The sequence below is a fragment of the Lasiodiplodia theobromae genome (assembly GCF_012971845.1).
Source record: "Lasiodiplodia theobromae strain AM2As chromosome Unknown scaffold_30, whole genome shotgun sequence".
Lineage (NCBI taxonomy): Eukaryota > Fungi > Ascomycota > Dothideomycetes > Botryosphaeriales > Botryosphaeriaceae > Lasiodiplodia > Lasiodiplodia theobromae.
Window position 1 is genome coordinate 418,963 of NW_023336506.1, and position 17,198 is coordinate 436,160.

The 17,198-nt window shown below is 56.1% G+C and overlaps 5 protein-coding genes across 5 annotated transcripts; 3 read left to right on the forward strand and 2 right to left on the reverse strand.

The window, feature by feature from the left end:
• Positions 1–1,333: 1,333 nt before the first annotated feature.
• On the forward strand, positions 1,334–5,586 carry LTHEOB_9189 (Map kinase kinase kinase wis4; the record flags this gene model as incomplete). Its single annotated transcript, XM_035518749.1, has 3 exons — positions 1,334–3,246; positions 3,297–4,996; positions 5,045–5,586. The coding sequence occupies 3 exons, from the start codon at positions 1,334–1,336 to the stop codon at positions 5,584–5,586; spliced, it is 4,155 nt and encodes a 1,384-aa protein (XP_035369219.1).
• A 646-nt stretch (positions 5,587–6,232) lies between these two features.
• On the forward strand, positions 6,233–7,718 carry LTHEOB_9190 (Argininosuccinate synthase; the record flags this gene model as incomplete). Its single annotated transcript, XM_035518751.1, has 5 exons — positions 6,233–6,247; positions 6,304–6,366; positions 6,417–6,438; positions 6,490–7,352; positions 7,416–7,718. 5 exons carry the CDS (start codon positions 6,233–6,235, stop codon positions 7,716–7,718), a joined length of 1,266 nt encoding a protein of 421 aa, XP_035369220.1.
• A 316-nt stretch (positions 7,719–8,034) lies between these two features.
• LTHEOB_9191 (2 -cyclic-nucleotide 3 -phosphodiesterase protein) lies at positions 8,035–8,835 on the reverse strand (the record flags this gene model as incomplete). The annotated part of the gene is made up of 3 exons (XM_035518752.1): positions 8,035–8,212; positions 8,279–8,723; positions 8,829–8,835. The coding sequence occupies 3 exons, from the start codon at positions 8,833–8,835 to the stop codon at positions 8,035–8,037; spliced, it is 630 nt and encodes a 209-aa protein (XP_035369221.1).
• Positions 8,836–9,128: 293 nt separating this feature from the next.
• Positions 9,129–11,591, forward strand: LTHEOB_9192 (Actin cytoskeleton organization protein; the record flags this gene model as incomplete). Its single annotated transcript, XM_035518753.1, has 1 exon — positions 9,129–11,591. The coding sequence occupies one exon, from the start codon at positions 9,129–9,131 to the stop codon at positions 11,589–11,591; it is 2,463 nt and encodes an 820-aa protein (XP_035369222.1).
• A 2,084-nt stretch (positions 11,592–13,675) lies between these two features.
• Positions 13,676–15,741, reverse strand: LTHEOB_9193 (Chitin-binding type 1 protein; the record flags this gene model as incomplete). The annotated part of the gene is made up of 4 exons (XM_035518754.1): positions 13,676–14,042; positions 14,097–14,360; positions 14,418–15,421; positions 15,478–15,741. 4 exons carry the CDS (start codon positions 15,739–15,741, stop codon positions 13,676–13,678), a joined length of 1,899 nt encoding a protein of 632 aa, XP_035369223.1.
• Positions 15,742–17,198: the final 1,457 nt, after the last annotated feature.

Sequence of the window (17,198 nt, forward strand, 5' to 3'; positions counted from 1 at the left end):
ATGTTGTTCTTGCAGCCATTGGGAGGTCGGGACCAGACGTGGCTCAACCAGTTTTCGGGAACGTTCTTCTCATCTATCGAGCATTGATTTTGGTAGTGTTGTCTACATGAATGTGTATGACCCGGCCAAAGATGTACAACTAGGAGACAAGAAGGCTTCGGGCACATGTGCCCCCGTATGTATTAGATGCTTTCCCCTGGACTGTGACATCTAATGTCTCCTACTACTAGTTTTGACTTTATGAGGTGGACAAGGGGAAATGCTGTTTGCATGCCAAAGAGTCGTTGGATGAGGATCGGCCGCATTTCCTAAAGAAGCAAAAGATCCTCGCCTTGTCGGGCCAACGGGACACATGAAGTACCAAAATGCAACTAGCGAGGAAACTTTGCTGATGCTCAGCGATGCACACTCATATATCAAGCCTCTAATATTGGCAGCCCGATATTTCAGCATGTCCCACGCGACGGGAGGAACCCCAAGCTGACTCAGGCAGGTGCTTTGAGCAACGTCTAACAATATGACATTATATCTCGTGGTGGCAAATCGCCATTAGACACTCCAGGTAGGACCCGTGTGCATCTCCCCCAGGCTTTGCTCTGACAGCTCACGGAGATACAAAGTCAGCCACGCGTAGTTGCTTCTCTCATGGCATCGTGCATGCATCCCCCATAGTTCGTAAGACGATTGCGTGGCATCGCAACGATCACCGAAGGATCGTCTTTCATGCCGTTGTTGCTGGCCGTGTCCGGCTGACTCCGCTAGCACGCCGATTCCGCTAGGCACGAGACAGATGGCAAGATCGCGACAAACGCGTTGGATCGGCAAAGAGAGGCCGGTGGGGACGGCGGCGGACGGAAGAGCGGGCCATGCGCGGAGGCCTCAGGACACGCTCTTTCAGAGAAGCTCGCCTTCGCAGAACGGACGTCTTTGCTCCTCACTGCGGAGGCAGGGGATCCACGTGGAGAGCGGGTCCTCGGAGGGCGACCGACGGTCGAGATGCCCCGGCCACGGCACGCACCGCAGCTGTTGGGCCGAGCCATGTTAAGTCGCGGTGATTTTAACGGCGAGTGGTGCCGTGTGGGCTGGAAATGAGCCCCGAGAACCTGCTTTCGCCAGGCGCTGGCAGCCGGGCACAGACAGCGCGACGGGATCGCCTGCTTGCGCCGCTTCTTTTTGCCCGTTGCCAGTGCGCTCCCATCGCCGGCTGCGTGCTTTGTTTGAGTCGAACAGAAACCTCGTCCAGGCACCGCCACACGCCGAGGCTCTGCTCCCGTTCCCGCGCGTCGGAACCTACGCCCAGTGCTGGCTAGCTCCAGGCCGATCGCCAGCACTCATGAGCTCCAGCGAGCCCACCCAACGCGGCGTCCGCTTCACGGAGCCCGAGCATGACAAGAGCCAGCCCTCCGCACCCGACGACCGTCTAGCAGCTGCTGACCCGACCATGGACGCGCCCGACCTGCCGCGCCACGACTCGTCGACCTCGGGCTCAGGCTCGAGCGGCGAGTCGGACCCAGAGCGCGCAGTCGGCGAGCGCAACGCCTCCGACGACGACGCTGACGGCCAGTACGAGTTTGCACCCGCCCTGTCGACGACTCCGCGGGACGAGGTCCCTCCCATGGCCGCCGCTGCGCCCTATGGCTACGCTTCACGCTCCCGAGGAGGCAGCGGCGGGGCCCCGAATGGCGTGGGCGTCTACGATGCCGCGCCTAACGCTCAGCTCCAGCCGCCAACCATGAACAGCGCCCGCCCTCCTCGCCCGTCCGCCGTTCGTACCCCGTCCAATGCATACGCCCCCCAGCGCCGTCCCCAGCAGTATTCGTTGAACAGCAACTCGGGCGCCCGCCACCGCGCCTCGTCGACGAATCGTGCCAGTCGCCGCAACCCGAATGCCGAGTATCGCGCACAGGAGAAGGCCTACGTCGAGCGCATACGCCAGGACGCCCCGGACAACGACGATTTCTTCAATCCCGACCTGCGCACGCCTAGCCTGGGCTACAGCACTGAGGACTCCGAGACGGATGACGAGTCGCCTTCCACCACCGACTATCTCGAGAATGACCCCTATGACCAGGAGACCCTGCTCTACTATGGTAACGACGACCTCGAGCCGTCGGTGGAGGAGCTCAAAATTCCCGAGAACAGGGAAAGGCTGGAGTGGCATTCGATGCTGGCCAGCGTCCTTACCGGCGATGTCGTCAAGCAGGAGAAGAAGCGTCTGATCGGCGGCAGCGAGCAGCAGGGCGACAACACAATCAAAACCGAGATCTGGATGGGCGTTCGCGCGAAGTGCTGCGGACGCACGCTGCAGGCTCAACGGCGGCTGATTGACGACGGGCGGTCCAAGGCCAAGACCCTGATTGAAGGAATCATTACCTTTGAAATAAAGGGAGAGGCCGAGGTTGGCCAGACGGCTGCACAGCAGGTTGCAGACATGGTACGGAAGATTGAGAAGTGTGAAGGTCTCTATCCTACCTGGCAAACCCTGGAGCACGCTCAGCCCCGTGCAGCCTCGGCGGCGTTCCGTGAAAGTTGTGATGCTGTCATCTCGTGGCACAACACTACCCAGCTCATCAACACGGAGCTTTCAATCCTGAGGAGCTGGGTCGGCAACGACGAACTGGATTTCTCGAAGAGAAAGGACCGCATGGAAAGAGACAGCCATCTCACGGATGATTCTTCCTTTATTGACCGGATTCTGAAGGAGGATGGTCTGAAATCTCTTCAGAGCAAAGACAGTCTTCTGGTTGGCCTGAACAACGTGATCAACAAGGCGAAAGCCACCTTGATCGCCAATGCTACTGCCTTCCAGGAACGTCACCTTCCCCCTTACATCGAGGAACTCCTTACCCTAATCAACTTCCCTTCGCGCCTGGTTCAGGAGATCATCCGCATGCGGTTATCCTATGCTAAGCGCATGAAAGACCCCGCACAGCAGGGTGTGATGATGGCTGAGCAGATGATTGCCCAGTTTCAAATCCTCCTCAAGTTGGCTATAAGGATCAAGGAGTCGTACACTGTGGTCTCGCAACCTGAGCCGGGTTGGGATCCTCCACCATGCATTGAAGAGAACTTCGACGCTGTCGTGCTGGATGCACTCAAGTTCTACTTCAAGATGCTGAACTGGAAGCTTTCTGCAAACAAGAACACCTTCAAGGAAGCCGAAATCCTGGAACAGGAATGGGAGTTCTCCAAGACCCTTGGCAAGCACTTGGAGGGGGGTGACGTAGAAGTTGCCGAGCAGTTTAGGTATGCCTGCCGTTTGCCGCCTTCGCTTCGTGTGTACTGATCATTTCCAGCTACCTGACGCAAAAGTCTCTCTCCCGTCTCACGGCACATTTCGAGAAGGAACTGCAAAGACGCCCAGAAGAGGTTGCTGGAGCCGAGATGGATAAGCGTTACAAGCAAATCCTTGATTCCGTCCGTGTCCGTCAAAGGAAACTGTTCCGTTTCTCTAGGATTCTAACCACACGGTTTGAGAACTCCACAGAGTACAACATCAGCCTCGTTCCCGAACAGGTGCAGGATCTCTTTGAAGCTCTGGAAATGAGCGGACACTTTCTCGTGGAAACACAATCGACGGACAACAAGGGCCTGTACCTCATCGCTTCACCCGTTTTGATGAACCGACCACAAGATATCCAGTCTCTCCTCGGAACTTGCTACCATACGGATGAGGTTACGGAAGATCCCACCAACCCCTATCTGTTGATTCTCAGGCCCGAAGATCCTCTACGCTGGCACGGACCTACACTCCAAGCTCCGGTTCGGACGCCGCATCTTGATGTGAAGATTGGCCGCATGAGGCTTGTTGCCGACGGCGCTCAGGCGCGTTTGGCTAACGCCAACGCTACCTTCTTACAGTCAGCTAACGTTGAGTTGACTAAGATTGTGGACCAAAGAGCCAACCTACCTCGTGTCAACGTGGAGCTGCAGCGGATAAAGAAGGTCGCTTACAAATTGTCCAACACCATCATGGATAGTGTTGAGATAATTCGGAAACAAACCGCCGGGCTGGAGTGCCAAGAACTTATCCAAACGTGTTTTGCCTTCGCGACTGAATTTGGTCAACGCTCGGTTTACTACATGGACTTCAACCGCCGCGCTCTGAACAACCTCAAACTCACCAGGCTCGCCCTTGACTGGGTGAGCTTTATTTGCGACGATTGTGTGGCATCTGATCGGAAGACTTTCCGATGGGCTGTAGTGGCGCTTGAGTTTGCTATGATGATGACACGAGGCCAGAATATCCTGTCGCTGAACGAAGAGGAGTATGCTCGACTGCGTGCGAAGGTGGCCGGGTGCATGTCTCTCCTAATCTCTCATTTCGACATCATGGGAGCGAGATCGACCATGGCCGCCCAGGCCGAGAAGCAGCGTATCGATGCGATGTTGGGCAAGAAGCAACTAGACATCAGTCGCTTGAAGAACGATGAGGAATCAGCAGAGCTTGTCCGGGAAGGATGGCTCGAGCAGCTGGCGGAGATTGATGAGATAAGAAAGGCCAAGGAGGCAGAACGGCAGGCCCTCGGCCGTGTTCTGGAGGACTCGAACGAGGCTGACCGCGCCCTTACCTACCTTTCATCCTCGGCAACCAACGTCACTCTCAGATGGCAGCAAGGCCAGTTCATCGGCGGCGGTACCTTTGGATCGGTCTACGCCGCGATCAATCTCGACTCCAACCACCTCATGGCTGTCAAGGAGATTCGACTTCAAGATCCCCAGCTCATCCCGACGATAGTATCCCAGATCCGCGACGAGATGGGTGTCTTGCAGATGCTTGATCATCCGAACATCGTTTCTTACTACGGTATCGAGCCACATCGCGACAAGGTCTACATCTTCATGGAATATTGTTCTGGGGGCTCGCTCGCCGGTCTCTTGGAGCATGGCCGTATCGAAGATGAGACGGTTATCATGGTCTATGCTTTGCAGATGTTGGAGGGTCTTGCCTATCTTCATGAAAGTAGCGTTGTGCATCGCGACATAAAGCCAGAGAGTAAGTTGGAGTTTATTTGCACCGTGAAGACTTGCTAACAAGCTGCAGATATTCTCCTCGATCATAACGGCGTCATCAAATTCGTCGATTTCGGAGCCGCCAAGGTCATCGCCAAGCAGGGCAAGACGTTGGCTGCAGAGCACGCGGCGACACGTCAAGGCAGGCAGAAGTCGATGACGGGCACGCCTATGTACATGTCACCCGAAGTCATCAAGGGTGAGAACAAGGGCCGTCTGGGGGCTGTCGATATCTGGTCTCTCGGATGCGTCATTCTGGAGATGGCCACTGGACGACGACCATGGGCCAGCCTGGACAACGAATGGGCAATCATGTATAACATTGCCCAAGGCAACCCGCCTCAGCTCCCAACGAGAGATCAGCTGAGCGACCAAGGAATCGACTTCCTCCGGGCGTGCTTCGAACGTGACCCCGGGAGAAGGGCCACGGCGGCGGAGCTGCTGCAGCATCCGTGGATCATGATCTTGCGGAGCCAGCTCTCTCTGGAGCCGCAGACACCGCAAACACCGCTCAGCGAGACGTCATCGGGATCCGGGAGCCTGCATGCGTCACGCCAGAACACCATGTCATAGTGGACAAATTTCCGTATTGTCTTTCTCTCGTTGGAAGTAGTTTCGTTGGGCATCACATCACACAAGGATCGTTCTTTATTTTCGTTAACTCAAAAGCCAGTACAACTGCTATCATACCGCGGGGTTGTCTCCCAGCGGCCGTTTCTTTGCATATACGATGGTTTGCATCAGCGAGGAGTAAACATGGACGGGTTCCCAGCACGGCGCTTTTGTTGCATGGGGTAGATACTGTACAGTAATTCAATGTGCACACTCGAATAGGAATGGGGCAGATAGGCCGTGAATTGTGACTCAACGGGGCTAGAGTGAGCTTGTGCATGGACATTCGACGGGGACAAGTTGGGGCGGCGCTGCAGGCCGAAATTTTTTTCGGCGCGCATGGGGACAGTGAGCCAGTAGGAATGCCTGCGATGCCGGAGCAACCGCTAAGACCGCGGGGATGCGAGGGCGGTGAGGTCACCCAGGTCCCGCCGATCAGCGCGCGCGATAACAGTCAGTAAATTTCCAGCTTCCAAGGCCGCCCAACACCAACCCATTCCACCTCACACCCCTCCCCTAGAGCAATTGACCTCCTCCGCTGTTGCTCTCTCCGCCGCTTCTTCCTCGAGCTTCTCCATCCTCCGTTTCATCAAACAACACCTTCACAATGACCAAGGGAAAGGTAACGAGCACTGTTGCGGGGTGACTCACTGCAGCTTGTGCTGACTGCTGCAACAGGTCTGTCTCGCCTACAGCGGTGGTCTCGACACCAGCTGCATTCTGGCCTACCTGCTCGAGGAGGTAAGTGACTCTGATGCTCTTGCCAAAGCTCCCGCTGACCGTCAATGCAGGGCTATGAGGTCGTCTGCTTCAGTAAGCTGCCGCAACCCGCGCCAAGCACCGAATACCGCTGACATGACGCAGTGGCCGATGTTGGCCAGGAGGAGGACTTCGAGGCTGCTAAGGCCAAGGCCAAGCAGATCGGTGCCTCTGCCTGCTACGTTGAGGACCTTCGCCGCGAGTTCGTTGAGGCTCTCTGCTTCCCGGCCATCCAGGCCAACGCCATCTACGAGAACGTCTACCTGCTCGGCACCTCTCTTGCCCGTCCCGTGATTGCCCGCGCTCAGATCGCAGTTGCTCAGAAGGAGGGCTGCTTCGCTGTTGCCCACGGCTGCACTGGCAAGGGCAACGACCAGGTCCGCTTCGAGCTTGCCTTCTACGCTCTCCAGCCCTCGATCAAGGTCATCGCCCCGTGGCGTGACGCCGTCTTCTACAAGCGCTTCGCTGGCCGCAACGATCTGCTCGACTACGCTGCCGCCAAGGGCATCCCCGTCACCAGCACCAAGTCCAAGCCCTGGTCCATGGACGAGAACCTTGCCCACTGCTCGTACGAGGCCGGCATCCTCGAGGACCCAAACACCACTCCCCCGGAGGACATGTGGAAGCTCACCGCTGACCCCACCAAGGCTCCCGACGCTCCCGAGGACTTCACCCTCTTCTTCGAGAAGGGTCTGCCCAAGAAGCTCGTCTACAAGAAGGATGGCAAGGACACCGAGGTTACCGACTCGGTCGACCTCTTCCTCACTGCCAACGCCATCGCCAGGAAGCACGGTGTCGGCAGAATCGACATTGTCGAGAACAGGTTCATTGGTCTCAAGTCCCGTGGCTGCTACGAGACTCCTGGTCTCACCATGCTGAGGGCTGCCCACGTCGACCTTGAGGGTCTCGTCATGGACAGGGAGGTCCGCGCTCTCCGTGATCAGTTCGTCACCTTCAACTACGCTAAGGTAAGCTGAAATGTGCTCGAGGTATCAAGCTTGGTTCCAGGGGCTAATGGAGAATGCAACTAGATCCTGTACAACGGTCTCTACTTCTCTCCCGAGCGTGAGTTCCTCGAGGACTCGATCGTCTCGTCGCAGAAGCACGTCAACGGCCAGGTCCGCTGCCGTGCCTACAAGGGTACTTTCAGCGTCCTGGGCCGCTGGTCCGACACGGAGAAGCTGTATGACATGAGCGAGAGCTCCATGGATGAGATTGGCGACTTCGAGCCCAGCGACACCACTGGCTTCATCAGCGTCATGGCCATCCGTCTCAAGAAGTACGGCAACAAGAAGGCTGAGGCTGGCGAGGACCTCGTCAAGCCGCTGGTGTAAGGCTATTTTGTTTCAGGAGTTGTGTGGTGCACTACAAGAACCCCCAAAAAAATTATCCGGATGTTTATGTGAATCTGGGGTGTTTGTCCGGCGGGAATTTTGTACATCTAGGAAAGGTTATGATACAATGGATTAATGGTCAATGATATCATTGTCGGTAATGAAGGGCTTGGTTGGCCAGTTGAGACGTATCATGCCTGAAATTTGCCGTTCGATGTCAGTCCGGAGTGCTCTGGGATGAAAATGCGCTGTCTATGCGGGGACAAGGACAGCACCATATTTTCATTCACGCCGCGTTAGATTTAAAGTATGTTCCTCAAAGGGTTCTCTCCACCCACGGTTCCCATTCGGGGATTTTCTTGAAGGTTGGCACTAGCCACACGAGGCCGCCTTCCCAGCCACCCAACTCACCAGAGCCGGTGACACTGACGCCAGCTTGTTCCACTATGCTCTGGAGTTCGGCTTTCTTCTGGTCCGAGATGGGCATGTTGCCGCTGTGAAGTACCCGTTAGCCAAGGAAAATAGGAAAGGAAATGAAAAGGGCCAAATCTATGGCATACTACACCAAGCTGCAGTGGGGCCGGTAAGCGCCCTCCAGCCAGGCGTCGACAGAGTCCGCATTGGCCCCTCCCTCGACACCATGCAGGCGCGAGAGGCGAGCGAGCTCACGCAAGCCGCCTTCGTTGGACACGCGCAGGGTCAGCTTCTGCACGAACTTCTCGCCGACGTCCAGGGCCTCGAAGCGCACGCGGACGTCGCGACCGGCGGGGAGAGCGGTCAGCGCATCCAGCCAGGCACGGGCGTCGCGCTTTTGCTGCTCCTCGTCGGCTGACGGGGTCGAAAAGGACTCGAGTTGGACGTCACTCGTGAGAGTCACGTGGGGGACGAATCTTGGCGGGGGAGGCTGTTCGGTTGGGAATTGGGCGGGGAGGGATTCGGCGATCAGCGTGGAGAGAGCGGCGCGGGCTGGAGAAGCGGCAGGGGGCACCAGCCAGAGGGAGAAGCCTGCGCGGGGGAAAAAAGGGTTGGTGAGTGCGGGTTGTGATGCACGTTTGGTGTGATCTCTGGTGACTTGCACAAGGAGGAGACTTGTGCGCTTGGCACGCATACCTGGCATAACTTTGATTTTTGCTCTCTTGCGGGCCTCTCTGGCAGGAACAGGACCGATATGATGTGAGCCGTGGGGAAACTAAAGAGGCGCTTGATGGGCGCTTTGTTGATGGGGTGGGTTAGGTAAGTGACGTCGGAGGGGCCGCGGAGCAGGTGCGCCCAAGCGCGTGCCACGGCCGAAGCGTGTGACAGGTCAAGAACCCTGACTATCGCTCTCTCTCCACAACATCGCCTGCCTTTCGTCTTCAGTACTTGACTCCTCGCCGGGCCCGATGCGTTGGCCGAGTGCCCGACCCAGCCATGTCCGACTCCAAGATTCTCGAGCTCGTTGAGCAGGCCTCCCGTGAGAGCGAACGTGGCGGCTACCAGCGCGCGGCCGAGCTGCTGAAAGAAGCCTCCGCTATTGACGCCGACAGCCCGCTGATCAAGGAAGAGTGGCAGCGCCTACAGCGTGAGGAAAGCCGCGGGCCCTGCGTGCGCCTGGTCAAGAGCTATGTCAACGCCAAGAACGAGGCCGACGGCACCGAAGCCGTTCGCTTGCTGGGAAACACCCAGCTCGCCCGCGACGTCGCCGAAGAGGCTATGACCGTTCTGATGGACCTTAGCGGAGAGGACCATCTTGCCGACAGGATCACCGGAGCTCTGCTGAAAACCCAGCTGCACGCCCGCCAGTACCTCGCCACCCAGCTCAAGGACCATCCCCATGTCACCTTCGAACGCCTGTTCGATCGCGGTGATGAGAGCATCGACGGTCTCTTTGCCGTCCTCCTGGATACCGATTCCTGGGCCTTCAAGGAGAAACGCATCCAAGCCCTGAGGGACATCTTCATGCTGTCCCTTGCCCAGATGATGGAGGCCGGCCTGGCCCACCCCGAGCGCGCAATGAAGGCCATCGCACGAGCCCTGGCCGCCGAAGCAAACCACCTGAACGGCATCATCGACGCCGACGGCTTCGACGTCATTCTCTCTTCCCTAGACATCCGCCAGCCCGTGTCCCTCCGCAGCCAGGCCACCCTCGCAACCGCCAAGCTGCTCGAGCTCTCCCCTGAGAACTCGCAGAAGCTGATCACGCGTTACGTCACTCACAAGGTCGCAGCGCCCACGACAGATTGCCTGGTTCAAGCTTACTCTGCTGCCGCTGCCATCTTTCCCATTGCTCCCGCCCAGGCATCCGCTCTGTTCTTAACGCAGGGCTTCCTGGAGACGTACGTCGACACCATCATCACCCGCGGGAGTCAGCGGCTTGAGCAGGCTGCCTTGGAGTTGTTGAGCGCCGCTTGCATTGACAAGAATTGTCGCGATGCCATCAACAAGCATTGTAAAGAGTGGCTGGAGGATCTCTCAAGGTCCAGTAGCGACAAGAATAGAGCAAACAAGGCTGCCCTTATTCTTGTCAAGATCCACGACTCCCCTGTCGGTGATGACAGTGCCATGACTTCGGCGTCTGAGGATGAGCATCAGGATGAACTGGTTTCTAGGTTCAAGAAGGTGGTGCTTGACTCGGACAACACGGTCAAGCAAGAATCGGTTGAAGGACTTGCTTACTCGTCCCTGAAGTCGAGGGTCAAGGAAGAACTAGCACGAGATAAGACGTTCTTAAGAGAACTGGTCAAGGTCATGAGTAGCGACGGAGTCCCCAAACCGCTGATCTTCGGCGGTATAACCATCTTCAGCAACCTCACAACCTACCGTCCGGTTCGGACAGATGAGCAAAAACGCATCGCCCAGCTCAAGGCCTATGCGAATACTAAGAAACCAGCCCCTGAGGATCCGTTGGAGAACGATGCCGTTGTCACAATCCGCTGCGCAAGAGTATTGCAAGCTGGCGTAGTGCCCTTTCTGGTGATGGAGTGTAGGAAAGCTTCGCCGAGCGTCTTGTCGCAAGTCCTCCAAATTTTCCTCAATCTATCCAAGGAGCAGAAGCATCGCGGCACCATGGCGCAGCAAGGTGCCGTAAAGGCGTTGATTCAAGTCGCCGAAAGCGTCAACAAAACCGCCATCCACACGCAATCCTCTTACTGCCAGGCCAATCTTCGCACCGCTGCCCACGCTCTCGCCCGCATCCTCATTTCCGTAAACCCCAGCCATATCTTCTCGGCCTCAAGCGCCCTTCCCGTCACCTCCGCCATCCGCCCGCTCGTCCAGCTCCTTGAAGACGACCCCACGGCTGACCAGCGCGACTTACTGCCCGTGTTTGAATCGCTCCTCGCGCTGACCAACCTGGCATCCCTAGACGACGACGCACGCAACGCCATCATCAAGCTGGCGTGGACACGCATCGAGGACCTGATGCTTGCCAATAATCCACTCGTGCAGCGCGCGTCGGTCGAGCTGGTCTGCAACCTCATGGCCGGCCAACAGGGCGTTATGCTCTTCGCCGATGGCAGCCCGCAGGCAGGCCAGCGCCTACACATCCTCCTCGCGCTCGCCGATGTCGAAGACTTGGCTACGCGCCGCGCTGCGGGTGGTGCACTGGCCATGCTGACCGAGTGCTCGGATGCCGTCGTTGACGCTGTCATCAAGCGGGACCGCGGGGTAGAGGTCTTGCTTGCGCTGGCGTCCGACAGTGGGAGTGATGAACTGAGGCACAGGGGCGCCGTTTGTATCAAGAACTTGGTGGTGGCAGAGGGGGAGATAGGACAGAGGGCAAAGGAAAAGGTTAGAGAGGAAGACGGAGAGGAAGTGCTTAAGCAGATGTTGGTGAAGGAGAAGAGCACGCCGATTTTGCAGGAAGGCATAGAAGCGTTGAAGGCGCTGCAGTAGTTCTGATGATTTTCTTGCCCATGACATGATGACGGTTACTAGTCGTACGGATCTGAAGGATCTTCTCTTTCTTTTCTTTCTCTGATTAAGAAAAAAAGAAAGCAACAGCAAAATCGAAACATGCATTTCATTATGGTCCTGGTCAAGGTGTTATTTACGGCTGGAGTTTCGTTTTTCTCTCTCTCTCTTTCCTGTTCTCTGCTTCGGCGCAGGTTTCTCGGATACGCACTGCTCAAGAAGATTTTACTTATTCCGACGCATAGTAGTAGATAAGGGCTATGTCTTTGAGAGACCTACGCTTATTCGAAAAATGTGCGCACACTCCTTTTCGTCTCTCAGTGGCAACGCCAGACCTCGGGGGCAATAATATCCAACGCCACGACGTTTTGAAACTTAGGTGAGAGTTTCCTATTCTTGAGTGCTGTGCACATATAAACCTACATGTGCTCACTAATGATTTTTGCCGAAATATTGCAACCAACTTCCGTCGCACATGCGACACGAGCAGTTGGTATCCGTCCCCACTTAGATCTGACGACAGTCTGAGAAATAAAGTACTGCAAAGGCATAAAAATCTAGGTAGTCCTTAACACAATGCTATTACGGCGCTTCTCGGAAAAAAAGAGAGAAGCGGTGAGCTAAGTCTCTATAGATAAAGACAACGCTCTGGAATAAGTCATTCTGCTCCCTTCATTTTGAATCATATTATAGCCACTTCAAGGAGGATACCAGTTGAAATTAAGGGGAAATGATGAGAGTCTCGTCGGAAACCCCTCACGAGGTACAGACCGGTTAAAAGTTATGTCCCGCTCACTTCCCGACACTTCCACTATGAACATAGCGTTCTTCGCGCGTGGAGAGTTGAATCCATTAGCCAGACGTATTTGTTCGATTGCAGCCCTTACATTCGCGTTCGCATACACGCTTTAACTACCTATAAACGGAGAGTGGAGCGTCGTTCGCGTACTACAGAGGGCTTAAGTCTCCTGTCGCTGATCACTGTGAGTGTGGAACCGGCCCTTGCTAAATACTACAGCCACAGCAAGGCTCAAAGGCATTTATTTAGCCTACGGCTACCTCTTAAAGTCATAATTAGATGTCACTGCTTCGTTTCCTTTGATTTTCTCGTTATCCTACAATTTTCTTTAGTACATATTGAATCCGCATTTTTCAACTTTCATCCGCACCGGATTTCTGAGGTCTCTCTGGCTTCAGATGAACACCTACAAGTACAGGTCGCTTAGCTCAGTTGGTTAGAGCGTGGTGCTAATATTGGCAGTCCTCCCAGAGGACTAAGAGTTAACGCCAAGGTCGCGAGTTCGACCCTCGTAGTGACCATCCTGTTCTTCTTTTTGCCTTCTTCCAGTCATCTGTTCTCTAATGTGGGTGGGCACTCTTTTGCACACTACACACAGGCCGAGGCAGTTAGCGCCAAGCATTCCTTTTTTTTTTTTGGTACTCTTAAACAAGTCAGGAGTGTACAGCGCATTTCGTTTACCCTTGTATCCGAGCCCGAGAATAGATTGAAAGCAAATGTCTTAGTGAGACTCTTAAAGGTAGGGAACGAGAAAGCGGCAGGTGGACTGGAAATAAGCGAAGCTCGTATACGCGCGTAACATGCCTCTTATTATCTTAGCGTTGCAGACGATAAATACAATAGATATGCCCTATTATGCTTTTGCACAGGGCGTCATTCGTATTCGTTAGTCCTCGAGAAGCTCCTAAATTCATAAAACGGACCCAATATTCGCTATGATATCGACTGCATTGATAGTGGTGAAGAGCAACGTGTATGGGATAATAAAGGCAAACGGCGTGCTCATTGACGTCGTCTCTTAAGCCTTCAATCATGATATTTGATCCTCTGCCCGGTACACTACCAGCAGCTGAGGATATTAAATATTAAGCAACATCAACAGGAAGCTTTGTTCCAAAAGTCCTCTCCGCCTCTTTCCAAGAGTGCTTCGGATACAAAAATTATGAAAAGGAAATCGCTCTCCTCTTTTTTACATTTCAACCACTTTCCTCCCACTTTTTCCAGTAGAAGAAGAGATTAGACATATACTCTTTCGCTTTTTCCTATTTTAAAAGTAGCAGCCGGTGCCGAAGCTCTTCTGGCAGCCGATGCTGCAGGATAAGACGGTCGAGCCGCAGGTGCCGAGAGGGCTGCAGCAGCCACCGAACCTGGAGCCGGCGCACGTCTTTCCGCCGTTGCGCGAGCCGCACAGGCCGTTGGTGCTGACGTTGGACGTGGCGGTGGGAGCGGTCGATGTCGCAGTCGTGGCGGTGCCGCCAGAGGCAGCAGGCGACGATGCTTTTACTGTCGAGCTGGTCAGCGTCGATGCTCCGGTGCTAGGTCCCGTGGCCGAGTTGGAAGGTGTTACTGAGGAAGTGCCGCAGGTGCCAAACTCAGAGTTGCATCCGGAGCCGCAGTAATCACTGGTGGAACCACTGTGAAGGGTCGAATCAGTATTTTGTTTTCCTTTGGATCGGGGTAAAACTTACCACCAGCCGGCACTGGAGCAGCAGTCTCCGAAAGTCGAGCCCTTGCAGGTGAAACCAGCGGTTCCGCCGCAGGTCCCATCGGTAGAAACCTTGAGATTGGCACCAGATGTTGGCGACGAGGCACTCCCAGACGTAGAGGAAGAAGAAACGGAAGATGAGACTGTAGTAGAGACAGTAGAAATCGAGCTTACTTGACCCGTGGTTGACTCGCAAGTTCCGAAGGCGGACTGGCAGCCGGCGCCGCAGTAGGCATCAGTCGAGCCGCTGTTTTGGTGGTTAGCACTCGAATTGTGGGAACAGGCATCGTCTGTATTGACTTACCACCATCCGGCAGAAGAGCAGCAATCACCGAAAGTCGAGCCCTTGCAGGTCTGACCGGTGGTACCGCCGCAGGTAGCATCCTCAGAGATCTTGGTCGCGGTAGCAGTGGGGGCGGTCGAAGTAGTCGAAGTGGCAGAAGTGGCAGTAGGGGCGGCAGATGTCGCAGAGGTGAAGACACCGCCACTGGACGAGCGGTACCAGTTGGCCTCGTCATCTCCAAGGCACTCGCCAACGGTAACAGCAGTGTAACCGGCATCCTGGAGAGTCTGGAGCATGAACTCAGTCAGGTTCTGGGCGGTCTGCTGGTGGATGTCGTGAGCGATGGCGAGGAAGTCGTTGTTGGCAGAGTCCTTGCCAGCGAGGGCGTTGGAGAAGTTGTCCTTGGCGTTCTGGATCTTGTCAGGGGTGGTGTTGTCGTAGTCATCAGTGTCCAGATCGAAGTAGGTGATGTGGTAGCCCAGAGCCTTCAGGTCGTCCTCGCAACCAGACTCGGCGGTGCAAGAAGAGTACGGGGGGCGCATGTAGGTGGGGAAGAAACCGAGGATGTTCCTGAGAGCCATCTCGTTCTTGACCATCTGGTCCTTGCGCTGAGCAGAGGTAATGGCGCTCAGGTCCTGGTGGCTCCAGGTGTGGGAGGCGATCTGGTGGCCCTCAGAGTACATCCTCTTGATGACAGTGTCCCAGCCATAGGCGGCGTTGTCGATCTGGCCCTTGCCGTTGTTGTTGCCGGTGATGAAGAAGGTGGCCTTGGCGTTGTACTTCTTCAGCACGTCGAGCATGCCGTCGGTGTAGATGTAGGGACCATCGTCGTAGGTCAGGGCGACCTGGCCGTTCACGACACAGTCATAGATACCAGCACCACCATACTCGACGGAACCCTTCAGGTCACGGGCAACGGAAGAGGTGTTAGTTCCGGCAGGCATGGCATTGGCGTCGCAGGCCGGGCCGTAGTTGAACTGGCAGTCCGGAGACATGCAGTACTCGGTGCCAACACCGCACCATCCCTAAAGCTATGTCAGGGGAAAAAGTCGGTTGTTAGGGATGGTGTTTTTCAACTCACAGCACCAGAGCAGCAGTAGCCCTCATTGCAGGATCCGAAGCCCTCGCCACACTGGCCATCGGTGCCGCCAACATCCTGGCGCTTGACAGGAGCATCGGCGCGCTCGACGTGCTGGTGGCCGGAGACGCCAGCGAAGATGTTCCTGGCCTTCAGGTCGGCAATGGCATTCCGGCCGAAGAGCTTGGGGACGCCCTCGGGGCCGTCGCCGTGGGCCGAGGCGACGGCGGCGACGGCGGTCGTGGCAAGTAGCGAAGTGAAGTGCATGGCTGTAATAGGAGGTGGTTCGATCAGGCAATAATACTGGAAAGCGAGAGACAGTGAAGCGCGCGGTTATGGCAGATCGACGCGCCCGGCGAGAAGCAAAAAACGAGAGACGAGCGGACACTAGCGACAGGATGAAGAAAGAAAGAAAGGCAGCGCGTGGAGGGTGCAGAGATATATTTAATGAAGGACAGCAGTATAGAAGCCAAGCAAGAGGCCCATCGACCATCCATGCAGACGGGCCAAGGCCCCTCAAGCAGGACTGGCGCAGGGGCCGGGGACGCGAGGTGGTGTGGAGATATCATTGCCGCAACGGGCAGGGCAGCGCTTGAACGAGGTGGATTTTCGCAGGGAAGTGGCTGCGAGTGCGGAGCAGCCATTCCTGAAGGCGGCTGGCGCAACTGCTTCTTCTGTTGAAACAGCGGGCGCGGCAGAGAGGCAGAAATCATGGCTCGTTCGCAGCCAAGGCCCCGATGGCCGGCGCACGCTGCATATACGACGGCGCGTCGCTGTCAGTGCGGGGCTGCAGCGGCGATTGGGCTGGTGTTGAGAGTTGCGCGTGGGCCAAGAAGGCCGACGACGAGCTCGGGCGCCAGGCGGCGCTCGTTTCGCCATTCTCGTTCTCGTCACCCTGATCGCTGTTCCTGCAATCACTCTATTTTTAACCTTGTCGCTCTGCCGCCAGCGCCCTGAACTCGCCCTGCCCTTTCCAGCCGCCCTCTCCAGTAGATCCGCCACTCGACTCCGCGCGATCTGAGCAGGATCTCCCTCCGTCTCGCAGAGCCTGCCGTGCTCCCGTGCAAGTGCATGATCCACCGCCCACCTTGCAGACGACAGCGAACTACCGCAAAAGCAAATGCTCTGCTACCACACGCGCATCTCACGATCCACGTGCCCGCTCCGCAATCCTCCTCTGCCATTCTGTTATATCCGTGACGTTCGCTCGCGCATCGGCGACGTCAAAAGTTCAATTATACTTTGACGTGGTGAAACAATGGATCTCGGCTTTGGCGTGTCGCACGCAAACCCACCCCGAGCCCACGCCTCTGTTTCACGCTCCCATGTGTTCTCTCTCTTTGCTCTCTTCCGGCAATGCGCAAAAGCACCGACCGGCTGCTATGACGAGGCGTGCCGCTGGTGAGCGGGTTCGCGGGTCCGGCATCGAGAACGTTTGACACTGGGCTTACGCATGTCCAATTTGATTGCTCATGCACTCCTGGTCGCAGCCTTTGCCCGTTTCGACCAAATCCTCCGCCAAAAGGGCAGCTTCTCGGATTTAAGCATCGCTCAGACTCGGACCATCGACAACACTCGGCTTCTCGCTCTATTTCTTTTTTTTTTTTTTTTCGCTTGCTGCCGTCTGCAAGCGAGGTTGCATTGCTTGCCATCACCTGAGATGCATCGAGGCCAATTGCCGGGCGGATCCCGGGCTCTGGCCTCACGAGTCAACCTTGCTTTTT